This window comes from Manis javanica, chromosome 3 (assembly GCF_040802235.1).
Source record: "Manis javanica isolate MJ-LG chromosome 3, MJ_LKY, whole genome shotgun sequence".
Taxonomy (NCBI): Eukaryota; Metazoa; Chordata; class Mammalia; order Pholidota; family Manidae; genus Manis; species Manis javanica.
This window is the reverse complement of record NC_133158.1, coordinates 171,042,592-171,062,968: the sequence shown is the minus strand read 5'-3', so window position 1 is coordinate 171,062,968 and position 20,377 is coordinate 171,042,592. Positions and strand designations below refer to the sequence as shown.

The 20,377-nt window shown below is 44.6% G+C and overlaps 1 protein-coding gene across 7 annotated transcripts in view; it reads right to left on the bottom strand.

The window, feature by feature from the left end:
- Positions 1 to 2,447: 2,447 nt before the first annotated feature.
- Positions 2,448 to 20,377, bottom strand: part of LOC108388160 (extended synaptotagmin-3-like) — a 55,201-nt gene continuing 37,271 nt past the window's right edge. For 2 of the 7 annotated variants that reach the window (XM_073232385.1, XM_073232390.1), the window contains 3 exons: positions 18,789 to 18,887; positions 4,807 to 4,937; positions 2,448 to 4,617 (listed from right to left, as the gene is read on the bottom strand). In XM_073232385.1, coding sequence (XP_073088486.1) covers positions 4,809 to 4,937; positions 18,789 to 18,887 — 228 coding nt within the window. In that variant the 3' untranslated portion in view covers positions 2,448 to 4,617; positions 4,807 to 4,808. Of the gene's footprint in view, positions 4,938 to 16,698; positions 18,277 to 18,788; positions 18,888 to 19,805; positions 19,969 to 20,377 lie in introns of those variants that run through there. The other 5 variants (XR_012129529.1, XM_073232387.1, XR_012129530.1 and 2 more) reach the window with 5 other exon arrangements.

Genomic DNA, 20,377 nt, shown 5'->3' with positions numbered 1-20,377 from the left:
GTGTGTATGGTGTGTGAGTGGATGTGTGTTGTGAGTGTATGGTATGTGTGTGTGTGTGTGTGTGTGGTGTGTGTGCTGTGTGTGTGTGTGGTGTGTGTCTGTGTACGTGTGTCTGGGGGGGTGCTGTGGGTGTGGTGTGTGTGGAGTGCGTGTCTGTGTATGTGTCTGGGGGTGCTGTGCCTGTGTGGTGGGCGTGGGTATGCGGGTCTGTGTGTGTGTGTGTACCGGAGCACGTCCAGCCTGGCTGGGCTCTGCTTGGCCTCTCAGCAAGGCCTGGGAGCCATTCATTCACTTGGATCCTGGATTTTCCTAATGGATTAAACTGGCATTCCCTCCTTCCACTGCACAACAGACATAAAAATAGCTGGTCCCGGCAGGGCAGGGGAGAGGCTCCACCCCTCCCTGGGCCGCGGTGGGGCGGCGGCGGTGGGAGCAGAGGCACCGGGACAGCAGGCCGTGATCTGCCGGCTTGCAGAGGCTCTCCTGTCTCTGACCCATAGGCCAGCAGCGCCTGTTTGGGCCGGGCGGGCTCTGTACCCTGCCTCTGGGGGTGCCCGGGCACAGCGGTGATAGTTCTGAGAATGCCCGAGGCGCCGCGGGTGGGTGGAGCGCCCGGGAGGCGGGCTGGGGCAAGACGCTGAGCCGGCACCGCGGGACCTCCCTGCTGACCAGCTGCCATGACCCCCAGGTGAGCTGGGCCTTGTGGGAAAGCTATGCCAGGAATCTGGTCCGGGAGGGGCGCCCCCACGCCTAGGGAGCGGTGCTCTGGCAGCAGGAGGTTAAACGTTAGCGCCCTGCACACCCGGTAACCGACTGGCCCTGCCCTGCACCTCAGCTCCTTGGGCTGTTCTTGCCGAGGAACCTTGGAGAAAAGCAGAGCCGAACCCACAGGACTGGGCTTCCTGGGGTGGACGGCGTGGGATATTTACTTCTTGAAACAAGTAAAATGATCTGGGGGCTTGAGAGTTTGAGTTCTGCAGCTAAATGGGGATCTTTCAGTAATGAGATGACATAAAAATAAGCACATCAGCACCTCTGGCTCCGTCCCTCTTGCACTCTGGGGCTGAAGTTTGGCAGAACGCAGGCATGGTGTTTGTATAGGAGACCTGCTTTGCTCAGGACACAGACTGGAAGGCCAGGCAGAGGAGGGGGTCTGGAGGGTGTGGGGAGGGGCTGCTGTGCCCCCAGCATCCCTCAGGTCCCAGGGCCTGCATTGTCTCCTGGCATTTGATTTCTAACAGGACTTGGAAGAGAGGCCTAGTTTGTATGAGGTTCTCATACTGACCTGTCACACTCCTGTCTGTACACAGAGAGGGGGACCCCTCTGTCACATCCCTTAACACTTGCTCCTGGAGCTGAGGACTGGCCAGTGAGAACAACCCCACCCAGAGAAGGCTGGGCCTCAAGCCAAGTGGCTGATAAGGGGTCTTTCATCAGCACCAAGGGTCTGAAGACATCGCCCTCGTGTGGAAATATTTTTGGGTACCATGGAACTTGATTAAATGTTGCCATGAAGTCCTGTGCTACAGGCTGGGAACAGGAACGTGAATTAACTGCACAACAACCTACTTGAGTTCTGCCAGAGCTGGAGTTTGGCCAGAAGTCTTGTTGCTCAGGCAATGATGACAGGAGCAGAGAAGGGGGCAACGAGATGGGCCGTTCTGCACTGCCCTGTGGGCCCCTCGCACAAGGCCCTGTCCTGGGGAGCAGGGTTATGTGCCTGCAACGCCAGCTGTCACTGGGCTTTGCACCTCTAGAGAGGTTCTGGGTGGGTCTGAAAACTTTTCCAAGAAGCATTGACTCCTCCATGGCAAAGAAAACACCACTAGATTCTACTGGGTTTCTTTTAGAATGTGAAAAGCAGTGTTAGTTTTTGACAATTCTGTACTTGGGAAGATAGGTCATATCAGTTTGTAGTCTTCACTTCAAAAATACACCTGAGCAATGTTAATTAAATCCCTACCCTGAATTTCTGTTTTAAAGAAAATTGTCTTGGTGGCAAAAACCTAACATAGACTTTGAAAACTATGGATGCTGTCTTTTAAAAACATCCCCTTAAAATTGCTGGGAATGGAGGCCAGCTGCGAGGGAAAGCTGTGTGCCTGGTGGAGTGGATCTCTCTCTTCCTTGCTCCTTGATGGTTCTGGGAGTGGGTGCAGCCCCCATGATGGGCAAGAAAGAGCAGAAAGGGGGACTCTGTTCCTTAGAAAACAACAAATCAACCGCAGAATATGTCTAAGGTCTCTAACAATGGCACTCCAGGAGAGCTCGTGGGCCACTCTCATCCCCGCTGGGGTCTCTGGCACTCCCTTGCCTACGGTGTGTGCACAGCCTGTTTGCAAACTGTGCGACGGTTTCCTTGGCAGCCACAACAATTAGCACTAATGGCGCGCCTGAGCTCCCTGAGGCGGGCAGCGAGGCCGTGAGCTCTGGAGCCAGGTGGGCTTGGCAGTGATCGCTGGGCGGCTGGCTGCCCGGGAAGGCTGGCTCTCCCAAGTGCTCCTCTCGGTTGCATTCTTGAGGACACAGAAGAGACACTAAGGGGACACTGGTGGTGGTGTAGCGTAGCTGTCAGTTCTATTAAAAAATAGGTCAGATTTTTATTGAAAAAGTCAGCCATTTTGTTAATTTTGTGGCAGTTGTCCTTGACAGATTACAGCTGGGCAAGTTTCCGAAGAGCCATAAAGACGCCAGGAATTGTTTCAGTGGGATGGCTGCCTTATGAGGGGGTGAATGCCCCATCGCTGTGGGTGTGCAAAGCAAGGGTGGTAGATGGACTTTCTTTCTTGGCTGTGGGATTGCATCAGCTAGAAACCATCTGTTCGGCAATGAAGCGAGTTCGGAACGCTAGCATAAACGTCGCTCTTTTGGGTCCCACTAACTCATAACATTGGTCTGAGGCTGAGAAGTTTTCTGGGATCCCTCAAAACATCTAGAGATGGTTCACCCAGCTTCAGATTTCCTAAGGGCAGCAAATCATTTCTGCCCTGTGTTTCTCTGTTCCCAGATGTGGGCAAAGCTAATTCAGCTCATTCAGCCTGGAGAGAGCACAGTGTCCCTGACCCTTGGGGGGTGTGGTTTCCTGGTAACCTGTGACACCCTAATAGGGCTTTGTCTTGTGCCTGTGCTTATGAGGTCACATACTGTGGGGCTGAGTCATATTCCGCGAAGCTCTGTTGAGGGGCACTGGAAGCTGAGTCTCTCCAGCACTAGCCCTGTTGCGATTTGCTGTTCACTCTTTCAGCGCTTGCAATCTGGCCACAAAATCTCAGGTACTGTAATTTCTATCATGGGAAATAATTTCTGTATCACCATCACCATCATCAGTAGGTAGTTAGGCATAATTCAAAACCTTTGGAGTCAGACAGACCTTGATCTGAATCTTGGTTTAGTGACTTTGTAGCTGAGTGGCTCGGGGCAGATCCCTTAGGTTTTCTGAGTCTCAGTTTCTATGTTTGTTAGATGAGGCAAATAATAGCTACATACAAGGCTGAGTGATGGCTAGAAATAGTACTTGAAAGGCTGACACAGTGCCTGGCACATAGAGACTCAAGAAATGATGGCTGCTCTCAGCATCATAATTTTCAAATTCCCATTGTTCTGCTTACCTTTTGATGTCAGAGCCCCAGGACTTCCGAGAATTGTAACCTTTGGGTTCTGACGGAAGACAGGCATGATCAGTAAAACCACATGAACTCAGTCCCCTAATTCAGAATTCTGTATAACTGGGAGTGGGGCTGCCATCCTCAGTGTTTACGGAATGTGCTCAGAAGGTAAACATAGGGGTTTCAGGGCTGCTTGGGGGGCAAGCTAGAGCACTGTGAGCACATCTTGACTGTCAGTGTGGGCTCTGGGGCCTCTCACTGGGGAGCCTGCACCCGCCCGCAAGGACTCTTTCATGCCAGGTTTTTATTAGTGGCCAGTGGGACTAAGCTATGGACACACATGGTCCACAAACCCAGCATTTTACTAAATCCAAATGGCATTTTTTTCAGTGAATCCAAATTGAGGACTCTGAACTCCATTCTTGTCTTTATCTCCATTCTTGCTGGTCCATAGCCTCAATTCTCCAAGACCCCAAGAATAGGGACTTTTTGAAGCAGATATTCTAAGATTTTGACAATTCTGCTCCATTCAGTAGCAAACTGGGTTGCAGGTGATATGCTGGAATACAGTCCATAGGAATAGCCATGGTCTCTGCCCTCTTGGAGCTCGTAGCGGGGGGAGTGGGGTGTAGGTGAAGGCAGTCAGATTGTCCTGGTATGGCCCCTCCTTGGCACTCCTGCAGCCCCTGTCCTAGGTCCTGCCCTGGCAGTTCCCGCTCTGTAGGGGATTTTTCTGTCTGGAAAACAAACTCAGGAGCCAGACACCACCATTTACTAGTATGTGACTGTGGGAAAGTTGCTGCCCTCTTTGCTCACCTGTGAGGTTTTTCATCGGAGTACTGGGTTGTAGAGAGAAGTAAGTAGGCTGAGTCTTGGGAAGCCTTATAACTGCGTGTGGAGCGTACAATTCCAGAACTATTTTTATCAGCCATGGCAGGGACTGCTGCCTAGTGACCATCAGTCCTGAGTCCTAGTCCCGGTGTCTGGCACGTGGTTGGGGCTCAGGCATGTTCTGTTGATGGGACAGATGAATGAATGTTGCACAGCTGCCCCAACACCGACCAAACTATAGTTAGGTTGCCCGAAGGAGTGTATGCTCTGTGCTCTGGGAGCCCCAGGAAGGGGCAGGGAATTCTGACTGTAGGCTTGGAAGGGGTTTATGGGCAGTCGTGTAAGAGCAAGGCTTGCCGCATGCATTCACCTTCAGTAGGAGCAGAACAAAGTGGTGGAGGCTTGGTGCAGTGAGTGGCTAACAGCTGACTTTGTAAGCAGGCTGTGTGGGTTTCGATCCTGCCTCCTGCTCCTGGGACAAACCTCTTCACTTCTTTGTGGCTGAGATAATAATAAATAATAATAATAACAACAATAGCCTCCTCGAGGGATTAGTCTTTATAAAGCACTTAAAAACAGTACCTAAAAATAAATAGCCCAGAGATATGAAAATGTGGACAGCAAGAAGCACAGTAAGAGGGAAATGCAGCTGGAAGGGTAGTTTGGAAACAGTTCATAGAGGCCTTTGAATATCTTTTTATTATTATTATTATTATTATTATTATTTTGCTATCATTAATCTACAATTACATGAAGAACATTATGTTTACTAGGCTTTCCCCTACCCCAAGTTCCCCCCAAACCCCATTACAGTCACTGTCCATCACCATAGTAAGATGTTGTAGAATCATTACTTGTCTTCTCTGTGTTGCACAGCCCTCCCCTTTCCCCCACACCCCATATTATACATGCTAATCATAATATCCCCTTTCTTCTTCCCTGCCCTATTCCTCCCTACCCTCCCATTCTCCCCAGTCTCTTTCCCTTTGGTAACTGTTAGTCCATTCTTGGGTTTTGTGATTCTCCTGCTGTTTTGTTCCTTCAGTTTTTCTTTTGTTCTTACACAGTACAGATGAGTGAAATCATTTGGTATTTGTCTTTCTCTGCTTGGCTTATTTCACTGAGCATAATACCCTCTAGCTCCATCCATGTTGTTGCAAATTGTAGGATTTGTTTTCTTCTTATGGCTGAATAATATTCCATTGTGTATATGTACCACATCTTCTTTATCCATTCATCTATTGATGGACACTTAGGTTGCTTCCATTTCCTGGCTATTGTAAATACTGATGCGATAAACATAGGGGTGCATCTGTCTTTTTCATACCAGAGTGCTGCATCCTTAGCATAAATTCCTATAAGTGGAATTCCTGGGTCAAATGGTATGTGTATTTTGAGCATTTTGAGGAACCTCCATATTGCTTTCCACAATGGTTGAACTAATTTACATTCCCACCAGCAGTGTAGGAGGGTTCTCCTTTCTCCACAACCTCGCCAACATTTGTTGTTGTTTGTCTTTTGGATGGTAGCCATCCTTACTGGTGTGAGGTGATATCTTGGTTTTAATTTGCATTTCTCTGATGACAAGTGATGTGGAGCATCTTTCCATGTGTCTGTTCGCCATCTGAATTTCTTCTTTGGAGAACTGTCTGTTCAGCTCCTCTGCCCATTTTTTAATTGGATTGTTCACTTTTTGTTTGTTGAGGTGCGTGAGCTCTTTATATATTTTGGATGTCAAGCCTTTATCGGATCTGTCATTTATGAATATATTCTCCCATACTGTAGGGTTCCTTTTTGTTCTATTGATGGTGTCCTTTGCTGTACAGAAGCTTTTCAGCTTGATATAGTCCCACTTGTTCATTTTTGCTTTTGTTTTCCTTGCCCTGGGAGATATGTTTATGAAGAGGTCACTAATGTTTATGTCCAAGAGTTTTTGTCTATGTTTTTTTCTAAGAGTTTTATGGTTTCATGACTTACGTTCAGGTCTTTGATCCTTTTCGAATTTACTTTTGTGTACAGGGTTAGACAGTGATCCAGTTTCATTCTCTTACATGTAGTTGTCCAGTTTTGCCAGCACCATCTGTTGAAGAGACTGTCATTTCCGCATTGTATGTCCATGGCTCCGTTATCAAATATTAATTGACCATATATGTTTGGGTGAATGTTTGGAGTCTCCAATCTGTTCCACTGGTCTGTGGCTCTGTTCTTGTGCCAGTACCAAATTTTCTTGATTACTATGGCTTTTTAGTAGAGCTTGAAGTTGGGGAGTGAGATCCCCCCCGCCCCCCACTTTATTCTTCTTTCTCAGGATTGATTTGGCTATTTGGGGTCTTTGGTGTTTCCATATGAATTTTTGAACTATTTGTTCCAGTTCGTTGAAGAATGCTGTTGGTAATGTGATAGGGATTGCATGAAAGCTGTATATTGCTTTGGGCAGGATGCCCATTTTGACTATATTAATTGTTTCTAGCTAGGAGCATGGGATGAATTTCCATTTGTTAGTGTCCTCTTTAATTTCTTTTAAGAGTGTCTTATAGTTTTCAGGGTATAGGTCTTTCACTTCTTTGGTTAGGTTTGTTCCTATGTATTTTATTCTTTTTGATGCAATTGTGAATGGAATTGTTTTCCTGATTTCTCTTTCTATTGGTTCATTGTTAGTGTATAGGAAAGCCACAGATTTCTGTGTGTTGATTTTCTATCCTGCAACTTTGCTGTATTCTGATATCAGTTCTACTAGTTTTGGAATGGAGTCTTTAGGGTTTTTTATGTACTATATCATGTCATCTGCAAGTAGTGACAGTTTAACTTCTTCTTTACCAATCTGGATTCCTTGTATTTCTTTGTTTTGTCTAATTGCCATGGCTAGGACCTCCAGTACTATGTTAAGTAACAGTGGGGAGAGTGGGCATCCCTGTCTTGTTCCTGATCTCAGAAGAAAAGCTTTCAGCTTCTCGCTGTTCAGTTTGATGTTGGCTGTGGGTTTATGATATATGGCCTTTATTATGTTGAGGTACTTGCCCTCTATGCCCATTTTGCTGAGAGTTTTTATTATGAATGGATGTTGAATTTTGTTGAATTCTTTTTCAGCATCTATGGAGATGGTCATGTGGTTGTTGTCTTTCTTTTTGTTGATGTGGTGGATGATGTTGATGGATTTTCGTATGTTGTACCATCCTTGCATCCCTGGGATGAATCCCACTTGGTCGTGATGTATGATCCTTTTGATATATTTTTGAATTCGGTTTGCTAATATTTTATTGAGTATTTTTGCATTTATGTTCATCAGGGATATTGGTCTGTAATTTTCTTTTTTGGTGGGGTCTTTGCCTGGTTTTGGAATTAGGGTGACGTTGGCTTCATAGAATGAGTTTGGGAGTATTCCCTCCTCTTCTATTTTTCAGAAAACTTTAAGGAGAATGGGTAATATATCTTTTCTGTATGTCTGATAAAATTCTAAGGTAAATCCATCTGGCCTGACTTCTTTTTCTTGGGTAGTTTTCTGATTAGTGCTTCAATTTCTTTGCTGGTAATTGGTTTGTTTAGATTTTGTGTTTCTTCCTTGGTCAGTCTTGGAAGGTTGCTTTTTTCTAGGAATTTGTCCATTTCTTCTAGGTTTTCCAGCTTCTTAGCATATAGGTTTTCATAGTAGTCTCTAATAATTCTTTGTGTTTCTGTTGGGTCCGTTGTGATGTTTCCTTTCTTGTTTCTGATTCTGTTGATGTGTGCAGATTCTCTTTTTCTCTTAATAAGTCTGGCTAGAGGCTTATCTATTTTGTTTATTTTCTCAAAGGACCAGCTCTTGGTTTCATTGATTTTTTTCTATTGTTTTATTCTACTTAATTTTGTTTATTTCTTCTCTGATCTTTATTATGTCCTTCCTTCTGCTTACTTTAGTCCTCATTTGTTCTTTTTCCAATTTTGATAATTGTGACATTAGACTATTCATTTGGGTTTGTTCTTCCTTCTTTAAATATGCCTGGATTGCTATATACTTTCCTCTTAAGACTGCTTTCGCTGTGTCCCACAGAAGTTGGGGCTTTGTGTTGTTGTTTTCATTTGTTTCCATATATTGCTGGATCTCCATTTTAATTTGGTTGTTGATCCATTGATTATTTAGGAGCGTGTTGTTAAGCCTCCATGTGTTTGTGAGCCTTTTTGCTTTCTTTGTATAATTTATTTCTAGTTTTATACCTTTGTGGTCTGCGAAGTCGGTTGGTAGGATCTCAATCTTTTTGAATTTACTGAGGCTCTTTTTGTGGCCTAGTATGTGGTCTATTCTGAGGAATGTTCCATGTGCACTTGAGAAGAATGTGTATCCTGTTGCTTTTGGGTGTAGAGTTCTATAGATGTCTATTAGGTCCATCTGTTCTATTATGTTGTTCAGTGCCTGTGGGTCCTTAGTTATTTTCTGTCTGCTGGATCTGTCCTTTGGAGTGAATGGTGTTTTGAAGTCTCCTAAATGAATGCATTGCATTCTATTTCCTCCTTTAGTTCTGTTAGTATTTGTTTCACATATGCTGGTGCCCCTGTGTTGCATGTATATATATTTATAATAGTTATATCTCGTTGTTTGACTGAGCCCTTTATCATTATGTAATGTCCTTCTTTATCTCTTGTTACTTTCTTTGTTCTGAAGTCTATTTTGTCTGATATAGTACTGCAACACCTGCTTTTTTCTCCCTATTGTTTGCATGAAATATCTTTTTCCATCCCTTGACTTTTAGTCTGTGCATGTCTTTGGGTTTGAGGTGAGTCTCTTGTAAGCAGCATATAGATGGGTCTTGTTTTTTTATTCATTCAGTGACTCTTTGTCTTTTGATTGGTGCATTCAGTCCATTTACATTTAGGGTGATTATTGATAGGTATGTACTTATTGCCATTGCAGGCTTTAGATTTGTGGTTACCAAAGGTTCCAAGTTACTTTCCTTACTATCTAAGAGTCTAACTTACCTCACTTAGTATGCTGTTACAAATGCAATCTAAGGGTTCTTTTCTATTTCTCCTCCTTTTTCTTTCTCCTTCATTCTTTATATATTAGGTATCAAATTCTGTACTTTTTGTCTATTCCTTGATTGACCTTGGGCATAGTCAATTTAATTTTGTATTTGCCTCACAATCAGCTGCTCTATCCTCCCTACTGTGGTTTTCCTACCTGTGGTGACAGCTATCCAACCCTAGGAACACTTCCATCTATAGCAGTCCCTCCAAAATAGACTGCAGAGATGGTTTGTGGGAAGTAAAGTCAGCTTTTGCTTATCTGGAAATTGTTTAATCCCTCCTTCAAATTTAAATGATAAAGTAATCTTGGTTCCAGGCCCTTCTGCTTCATGGCATTAAATACATCATGCCACTCCCTTCTGGCCCGTAAGGTTTCTGCTGAGAAGTCTGATGTTAGCCTGATGGGCTTTCCTTTGTATGTGATATTATTTCTGCCTCTCGCTGCTTTTAGCAGTCTGTCCTCATCCTTGATCTTTCCCATTTTAATTACTATGTGTCTTGGTGTTGTCTTCCTTGGGTCCCTTGTGTTGGGAGATCTCTTGATCTCCCTGGCCTGAGAGACTATCTCCTTCCCCAGATTGGGGAAGTTTTCAGCAACTACCTTCTGAAAGACACTTTCTATCCCTCTCTCTCTCTCTCTTCTTCTTCTGGTATCCCTATAATGTGTATATTGTTCCGCCTGGATTGGTCACACAGTTCTGTCAATATTCTTTCATTTTTAGGAATCCTTTTTTCTCTCTGTGTACTCTGCATTTTGCCACCATCTCCAACACTGCCTGCTGCAGTGGTTCTGAATCACTAAATCTGGAGATGTGCATTTCTAACAAGTTCCCAGTTGATGCCGATGCTGCTGGTCAGGGACCACACTTTGAGAACCACTGCCTACTTGTATCTGAAACATTAACATGGGGAATCAGTTGCCACTATCATGAAACTTGTACTGCAGTTTCTCTTACACTTGGCAGGCATGTTTCCTGCATTAAATGCTACCTTCCTGGCCCTGGTGGAATTTGGATTTACGATGTCTAGTATAATCAGTATTGGAAGGCTGGATACAGAGGTCCTAAGAGACAGATGGGCCAGTGAGAAAGAGATTTGGGGGTAGCTGAGGCTCGGCCTAAGGCTGGCCAGTAGTTGTGGAAGCTAGGGGTGTGTTTGAGCTTATCCCCTGAGTGTGAGCACAGGGAGAGGTGGGTCATGGGTGAACAGCAGAGTATCACAGGGGTGCTGGCACACCCTGCCTTAAAGGAAGGGTGACAGGGTAGCAGCTGTTCAAAGGAGATGCTGGAAGGCACATTCAAAGAAGTGGGTGGAGAGCTGCTTATAAAGAGTGAGAGTCTTATTATTAGAGAGGAGACTGTGGGCCAGCAGCTTAGTAGCCAAAGCTTAGTTAAAAGTTTTCAGGCGAGCTCCCGGCCTGTGGGGCGTGTCCCCTGGGGGAGGCAGGTGTCCTGTTACCCTTGCACATGGCATGCCTGCTCACCTGCTGTTGCCCCAAGGCACAGCTTGTTGTGGCAATTGTCTCTGAGGCTCCAGTGACATGGTTGCAGCTTGGAGCTGAGCATGGTGAGTATCATGTCACCAGCCTCCTCTTTTTTTTAAAAAAAAATAATGTGACACCATAAGTAGAAATATGCTGGTCTCCTTATGGCCATGCTGGGGGTGCTTGTGGCTAGGTGTTTTTCTTTTTGGACTGTGAGGAAAGAATATCAGAAAGGGAGGCAGGGGAGTACTGAAATGGAAAAGGAGGTCAGGGTTCCCGTTGGGGATCTTCCAGACCAGGCTAAAGAGTTTGGACTCAGTACTGTGGCCACAAGAAGCCACTCTGAGCTCCCATGTGGGGTGCAGGAGTGAGGTTAATATACCTGGGGAGTCTAGGGCCTGGCGCTGGGCCTGGCTAAGCGGGCACACTGTGAATGAGAGGGGAGTGAGTGATGAATGTGTTTGAGAGATAAGAACTGATGATCTGATCAAAGCAAAGTTTAAGACAAACAGGCTCTAGCTGTTCAACATCTGCAGGCTTTGGAGTCAGATGCAGCTCCTGTTGTACTGCAGCTCTGGCTTCCCCACCTAGCATAAGACACCAGTTTCCTTGTTTGTGAAGTGGGAATAGTAGTCCCTGTAGTTCCTGTTCGTCACAGAGGCCGGCCCTCCTGCACCTGTGCTGTTTACTCCTGAGGGCCTTCCCCTCGCCCCTCCTCCTGTCCTCAGAGCACCCCTTGGGGGAGGCTAGGGCAGGCTTTCCACCCTGCCACTGTCTCTCACAGTGACGGACAAGCTCACGAAGGCCAGGACCTGTCCAGGGCTCCTTCTCCTCTTTGCAATCCCAGTCCCACAGTTTCTTCAGAGCCTTTCTCCTTCATGAGATAAATGACCTTTCTTTTCTCTTTCTTTTGGACTGAAGTGTCTGAGTCAATAATCTAGAAAGACCTTGATTAAGCAGGGTCGTGTCTATTTCTTGTTTTCTCAGTCAGACTGTGTTCCTCAAGGGCATAAATTGTATTATTTTCTTCAAAAAGTTATAGAAGTAATAGAGGGTGATTGTGGATAAAATGAAAGTTCCTGTGGCCAGGATTCTCACCTGGCCCTGGTGGACTAGCTCACTGCACACCTGTGGGCAATACATGGCTGTTGACTCTATATAAAGAGCTCCACCCAGTGCTCTGGGTGCAACATGGTGGCAGGGCTGCAAGGCTCCAGGGGAGTGGAGCAGAGGCTGGACTAGTGGCAGCACCGAGGACAGAGGCCCAGAGGACGGCTGTGCAGGATGACTGTGCAGACAGGCCCAGAGGACGGCTGTGTGGGACAGCTGTGCAGGCAGTGGCCCAGAGGACAGCTCTGCAGACAGAGGGGCCCAGAGGACAGCTCTGCAGACAGGTGGGCCCAGAGGCAGACACTGGCTTCCTGCATGAAGACTCGCTCTGAGTGAATGGGATTTTAGTGACTGACCTGCCACCTGGAAATAAAGTTGGGTGTAACCCTTTCACCCCAAGAACGTTTTGCTGTCAATTTCTTTGGTCACATTGAATCCATAGTGAACTTGCCTGGGGCTGAAACCCATTGGCTAGGCAGTGATGCAAAGAACTTTGAATAGTATAGAGATAGAAAGTGAAAAGTTAAGAGTCTTGTGATCTCCATTCCTGCTATCAGAGGCAACCATTGCTAACAGCTGGTTTATTTTTCTAGCAATAATCTATGCTTATGGAATAATATAATGAATCATATATTTGGAACCATAAATTAGTACATTTTATCTAATTATATGTATATAACAAATATGAATCTTTCATATATGTGTATGTAGCTATATATATTGTTATATATGTACCAGTATCATCATTTATTATTCATTTCCTACCCATATACCATCCATCTATTCATTCATTTATCCTTATTTCACATTCCCATTTCCCTCCTCTCTCATTGGCAACCATCCAAATGTTAGGTAAAGTGTCTATCTAGCTACCTACCTATTAATCAAAAGATACAGATCTATATGTGAGATACACATATATCCTTCATTTTTGCAAATTATTGTTAAATGTGATATTAATATATCATTTAAATAGAAATGGAAGTATATACCTATATATATCATACTTATTCATGTATCAGTACATGAAAAGCTGCCTTATTTTTATCAATAGCTGTGTAGTAGTTCATTGTATAGAGATACCATTTGTATCCCCTATTGTGGTTTATATTTTGCTTTCTTGTACTTTTTCTTGTACTCTGCTGTTACAAACACTGTTACAATGATGATTTTTGTACAAACACCTTTACACACTTGCATGAGTTTATCTGTAGGATAAATTGGAATTCCTGGTAGTGGAATATTTCATTTTACATTCTTACTGCTATTGTCAAATCACTCTCCAAAGAGAGAAAATAGTTTTTATGTCCACTAAGAGAGTAGAGAATAGAATCTGAGTCTTTTGATGACAAACTGAAGCTCTTTTCTAAGCCATTAGGTTTGAAGAAGAGACCTTGATTGGCTGAGCACTATCTGTGCGCAGAGACACGGCTGCTCTCTCTTTTTTTTTTAATTTTTAATTTTGGTATCATTAATCTACAAGTACATGAAGAACATTATGTTTACTAGGCTCCCCCCTTCACTCAGTTTTCCTTTGTTCTTATACTCCACATATGAGTGAAATCAACTTTGGTAGTGGTGGACATCATTTCACCCACATCCCACTACAGAGAATATAATCCTAGGATCATGCCTGATAGCCAGGGAAACTGGGAAACATAGCCCACCCCTGTTCCACTATAATTTTGTAATTATAGGCAGAGAGGATGAGGTGCGATGGACATTAGGTGGCTCTGCCTCCCATGACAAGTTACAGACTTTGTTCTGAGACAATGCGGGGTTACAGAAAGGCCCATGCATGTTTGACAGCTCCCCCCAACAAAGACCTCTTGCAGGCATTCTTATAGTAGACTGAGGACCCACTATGTACCAGGCACTAGGCTGGGTACTTCATCTGCCTCATTCTTAACCATAAGCCTGCAAAGTGGGACCCATGATCCCAATTATACCCAGGAGGCTTAGAACTGGGAAGGGGCTTGCCCAAGGCTGAGGATGGGAATCCACATGTGTGTGACAGGGAAGCCCATGCTCTTGCCTTCCACAGCTGTGGCCATGTCAGCACCTTCCACGCATAGCAGGCTGTGGCACAGATGCCTCACCTCACCCACTTAGTCTCTTGTTGACTAGCCACATGCATCTTGCCTAACTTGGACTCTCTTCTCATTTTCCAGGCCCTCTCTCAGCAACTTTGCCTGCCGCCGTGGCCTTGGGGGCACCCACCCACGGTGGTCAGCCCAGGGCTTCCCCTCCCCATGCAGTCCCTCACGACCACTGCTGAGGGCCTCAGTGGCTCTATCTTTGGGACTTTTACCTTCCCTACCTTTTAGCTCCAGCCTCACTGTGAAAGCATAGACTGGAGGCGCATTAGCGCCCTGGATGTGGGCCACATGGCATGGGAGGTGGACGTGGCCATCCTACAGGAGCTCCTCAATGGTGTCACCTTCTGCAACTTGGACTGGGAGGTGTGCATCCGCTGTGGGCAGCCTGTGGACCCTGCACTGCTCAAGGTTCTGTGCTTGACACAGCTCATCGAGTACCTGCTGCACTTCCAGGATTGCCTGAGTGCCAGTGTGGTCCAGCTGGAGGCACGGTTGCAGGCCAGCCTGGAGCAGCAGGAACGTGGCCAGCAGGAGCTGGCCCGCCTGGCTGATGAGCTCAAGGGCGTGCAGCAGGAGAGCCATCAGTGTCACAAGTTGATCGGCACCTTGCAGCAACTGCTTCTGCAGTCAGGCGCCTACAGCTACCACCCAGTGAGGAATCTCTGCAGGGTGAGGAGAGGGGAGAGTCCTGGGCTTGACCACCAGGCCTCCTAGGCAGCAGCACATCCACTCTGGGCCCAAAGCCACTGTGGGTCATTCTCACTGGGGTTAGGAACAGATTTTAGACATGCTGCTCAAGACCAGAGGGCCTGAGGGTGTCTCATCGGGTTCTAGAATGTGTGCATATGTATGTATGGAGACTTCACTATGTGGCAGGTGTGTATGAATGTTGCATGTGCACATGTTTATGTAGAGCGTGCCTGACCAGTGTGTGCATGTGTGCACGTATGGAGGGCATGTGTGAATATGTTTAATGTGTATATGTGCATGTTTGGAATGTACATCTGTGCATGGTAGATGTGTGTGATGTGTATCCTTTGTATTTCTGTGGTGCCAATGGTACTATCTATTTCATTTCTGATTTTGTGTCCTCTTTTTATCTAGCTAAAGGCTTGTCAATTTCATCTTTCCAAAGAATCAGCTTGTACCTTTATTGATCTTTCCTATTTAGTCTACTTCATTTATTTCTGCTCTGATTTTGTTATTCCTTCTAGTAACTTTGGCTTTCTTTGTTCTCTAATTCCTTGAGGTGTAAAGTTGGGTTGTTTATTTGCTATTTCTTGTGCATTGATATAGGCATTCATAACTATGCACTTTCTTCTTAGAACTGTTTTTGCTGCATCCCAAACTTTTGGTAAGCTTTGTAAATTTTCTGTTTTTCTTCTTGATTTCCTAGGCTTATATCCTATGGTTGGAGAAGATGCTTGATAGGATTTCAATCTTCTTAAATTTATTTTGAATTGTTCTGTGGCCTACATGTAATTTACCCTGGAGAATGTTCTATGTGCACTTGTCAAGAATGTATATCCTTTTGCTTTTTATTGGGATGTTCCGTATAGAATAAGTCCCTTGCTCTGTATTTCATTCAAAGCCACTGTTTCCTGATTGATTTTATGTATGATCTATCCATTGATGTAAGTAGGGTATTAAAGTCCCCTACAGTTATGGTGTTGTTTTCTACTTCTTCCTTTAGGTCTGTTAATATTTACTTTATATATTTAGGTACTCCTATGTTGGGTGCATAAGTATTTATAAATGTTATATCCTCTTGTTGGATTGATTCTTTTATCATTATGTAATGTCCTTGTTTCTTATTTGGTTTAAAGTCCATTTTGTCTAAAGCTATCCTAAATTTCTTTTGGTTTCTATTTGAAGTCTCTTATATAGATGGATGGGTCCTTTTTTTTTTTTTTTTTCATGCAGCCACTCTATGCCTTTTGATTGGAAATTCTTGTCTATTTACATTTAAAGTAATTATTGATAGGTATTTTCTTATTGCCATTTAGTTAATTGTTTTCTGGCTGCTTTATAGTTCCTCTCTGTTCTTTCTTCTTTTGTTTTCTTCTTTTGTGTAGTATGCTTAGATTTCTTTATTTTTTTTGTACCTGCTGTGGGTTTTTGCTTTGTGGTTACCATTAAGGTAGGCTTAAAAGTTGTTATATGTAAGCTTAAGTTGAGAATTTAAGTTTTAACACATTCCAAAGTTCCACATTTCTACTCCCCAACTCAAGTTTTATATTTTAATTTCACTTTTATATCTTTTCATCTGGTGTATCCCGTAACTAATTACTGTAGTTAAAAATATTTTTATTTCTTTTGTCTTTTAACTTTCATACTAGCTTTATAAGTGAATAACCAGTATATTTATAAATGATTAAGCAGTATAACTACTTAGAAATTGTCCTGTTTCTTTCTCTCTAAATGAAGCCTCTTTAGCAGTAAAAGGATTTGAAACTGGTCAAATGTTTTTTCTGAATCTGGCTTAAGAGCAACAGTATAAACATACCTTGAACCTATAGGCCTAAAATTTCTTCCAAAGTTCCAAATTTTTACGCCTGTCTTCCCTCTGCAACAAAGCATAGGTGGCAGATGAAACAGATAGCTTACATTGGCTTGTCTACTCAGGTCCTTGGGTTAAGACTGACAGACACTCTAATCACATTTCTTGTTTTTAATGGGTCTTTGGTAGCAAGTGTTATCACAAATATTCTTGGTTTTGATTTGACCTCAAAGTACTGAAGTCAGAATCTCATCACTGCTTCCTTCTGCTTCAGGATCCGAAGAAAAGACATCTCTAACTAGCCTAGGAAGATATGATACCTAATAATTTTGATTTCCTCTCATCTTGGTCAATAACTACTCATTTTAAGAGAGGTGTCCTGATTCATCTTTAGCTATGTCTAAGAACTAATATGTCCCTTCAAGAACTACACTTTGGGGTCATCAATATTAAGAAAGGGTGTGGAGGAGAGAATTTGTTCCCTCAGTATTTATTGAACACTTTGCCAGATACCATCCTATATTCTAGAGCCACACAAGTAGAAGGTTTTGCCCTCAAAAAGAGCTCTGGCACAGTTATTAAAGGATGCCAAAATTGTTATAGGGGGACACAGGAAGGAGACGTTTGACTTTTATATAAACCTAATCTGTTAGTAATTCTTCCTCTCAAAATTATAATAGAAAGTTATGCCTGGATTATCTGAAGGGCAGACTTGGCAACCTCTACCCAAGGCCTCCTGTGAATGTATAACCCACATCAAGACACATTATAATTAAAATATCAAAAGTTAAAGATAAGAGAATCTTAAAATCAACAACAAAAGAGCTTGTTATGTATAAGGAACACCTTTAGGACTATGAGCAGAAACTTTGAATATACCATTGCCACTCCCTTAGGACTGCAAGGTGCTGAAAGAAGAAGACTTCCAACCAAGAGTACTCTACCTGGCAAAGTTCTCACTCAGTACTGAAGAAGAGAGAAAATTTTCCAGACAAGCCAAAGGAATTCATCATCACCAAAGTGGCCTTAAAAAGGGCACTAATTAGCAACAAGAACACACATGGAAGTATTAATCTCACTGGTAAAAGTAAATATATAGGAAACATATCTGCCCCCTATGCTTTGTTGCATAAGGGAAGACTGGAGCTTTGGAGGAAATTTTAAATCCTTAGGTTCAATGTATGTTTATTTTTAACTGTTGCTTTTAAAGCAGATTCAAAGAATACATGTTTGACTATATCCAAATCCTTTTATTGCCAGAGGTTTCATTTAAAGAGAAAGAGTATAGGACATTTCATAAGCAGGAACACTTTAGCCACCCCCAGGGGAAAGAAACATGGGTGGCTCTTCAGCTAAACTGCTCTGGTAAGGTATAGAAGCTTCATGAAGGCAAAGACCACATTGTCCTGTTCAACTCTAGCCCTTCCCAGCATCTAGCAGGCTACCAGGCACACAACAGGTACACAGCAAATATTCAAATGCATGAGGCACTCTAGGCAGGCCAACGGGCCCAGTTACGTCTCATCAAATAGGGGCTCCAGGGTCTTCCGTGCCACTGAGGTCTTCTTATGACATGCCCACTTCCTGTCTGGCAGCAGGTAGACACAGATGTAGGGATCAGCTCCACTGCTGGTACAGGGCATCAGGTTTCTGATTTGGTTTCAAAAATATTAAAGAAAAAAGGCCCCTGGTTTTAAAACACTGAAAAAAATTCATTCAGAGAAAACTGTACTAGCCATTCAGTTATAGATGGCCTTGAGGATAAAATGTCCTGTAGTCTGGTAACTAAGAGCAAAAGTCTCCAGAATTTGGAGGACAAAACATCAGATGCATGGTTTTAAGAATGGGTTTTTCAAAGTCTAGAGCAGAGCATGTACTTTATATGCAAAGGGAGTTGGAGCTTCCCACTTGAGAAAGTGCACTGGCTCCCAGCCAGTCCAGTTCTGCAGCGGTTGTCTAAGCAGTCCTTGGCTTTGGAGCCTGTCAGCACCACTGAGGACCTTGGTGCTCACAGCGTGCAGGCCTTCCAACCTTCTTCCTTCCCTGTGTGTGACTTATCTACCTTAGGGCTGCCTGCCTCTGCCATTGTTCCATGCCCCCACTCTGATTTCTGTCCACCTGAGGCTCCCCAAGGACCTGTCCTGGCCCCAGCTTCCCTTTACCTGCAGCCGTTGATGAGCACACTGAGGCAGCGCCGCAGACACACGTAGCGCACAGCGAGCTGAATCTCGCCCAGCCCCTGCTGCCTGAGCTCCCCGCCTCTGTAAAGAAAGAGCCTGTCACTTCTTACGTGCTAAGTGTTGGCCTCACCCCACACGCCCAAGCCAGAAGTATGCCCTGCTTTAGGAACCTAGAGCCATGTGGGTTAATAATTCTCAGTAAGGTTCCTTTCACTCGAAAGTCAGTTCCATCCAGCATGTATATATAATTATCGTACCTCATGGAAGGAAGTCTTGAACCCTGGAGTGGGTCTGCCTTTATTCCATGATTTCCTGTGGGACCTTGGGTGAGTTTTCGACCTTTATGATAGTGAATTCTGCCTTGTAGGGTTATCATGATGATCAAATTGAAACAACATCCAAAGCCCACAGTGACCACTTAATAAATGGCAGCCGTGGATCACAGACTTCCACATTCTGAGCTTTCCATACCATCCCAGTATACTTTAGAACTCAGGAAACACTTCTGCTGTAATGAACATACCAACCAGAATATAGCATCTGTTTTACGGTTGGCATGTAGTTAAAGCCACACCACCTGTCTGGTGTGTGCCTGCTTTTCCTGCCACGCAGTGCTGCCTCTCATGAAGTCGTTACGTGAGAGCCAGAATGTGCACAGAAACGTGAGCTCACATCTGCTTTTCCATTCAGGGAGGTATTTTTCATGCAGGTGATTTTAGAAAAGATTAAGCAGAGAGGTACATGCTCATTGTTGAGGCTGGTATCTGTCAGGTCAAAGCAGGAGGTGGCCAGACAGTTGAGTGAGGACATGTTGGGAACCAGCCTCTTGGGTGGCCATGCGAACGGGCAGGCAGGGCATTTCACGGGTCTGGGTGACTGGATGGGCCCTGGAGAGTGAGGGCCTGGGACAATCAGGAAGATGGTGGATGAACTCCTCTTTTCCGCCACAGGCTCCCAGAACCCTTTGGCACTGTCCTTGCCTTTGGGCTCTGGGCCTACCTCCTGGGGTGTTGGTTTACTGGCAACAGTTGGTGGCATTGGTGGCTGTTGTGGCACTCCTGGAGGCGTCTTTGGTATCAGAAGCAGGGGGTGGAGGGCCTGGCAAATCAGCAGGGCCCTCTCCCTGGTGTGGGGTCTTGGAGCCCTGGTTGATGTCCACCTTCTTAATGAACAAAGGATCTTTCTTTAGGGCTTCAGATCCTGTATATGGGCTCCCCATCTCTCGTTCTTCTACACACAGGAAGTGCAAGCAAATGACAGGGTTGTTTGTGGGCTGGGCCTACCACTTCTCTTTCTCCTCCTCTGCACTCAGCTTTTGAGAAATGGCTCCTTCCTGACTGCTGAATCCAATGGATTTTTTTTTCTTCCAGACCCTATCTTTCTTAACCACTCTCTGCCCCAGCCCCCTCTGACCAATGCTGCTTTGTCTTTTCCCTTACTCCTGCCCAAATAGTGGGTCTTCATGAAGACTCAGTCCTGTCCCTCTTCTTTCCCTATACTCGCAGTGGTGGTTGGAGACCCAGCCCCCTCACAGGATGCACTCTTTGTGCGGAGGACTCTCAGATCTATTC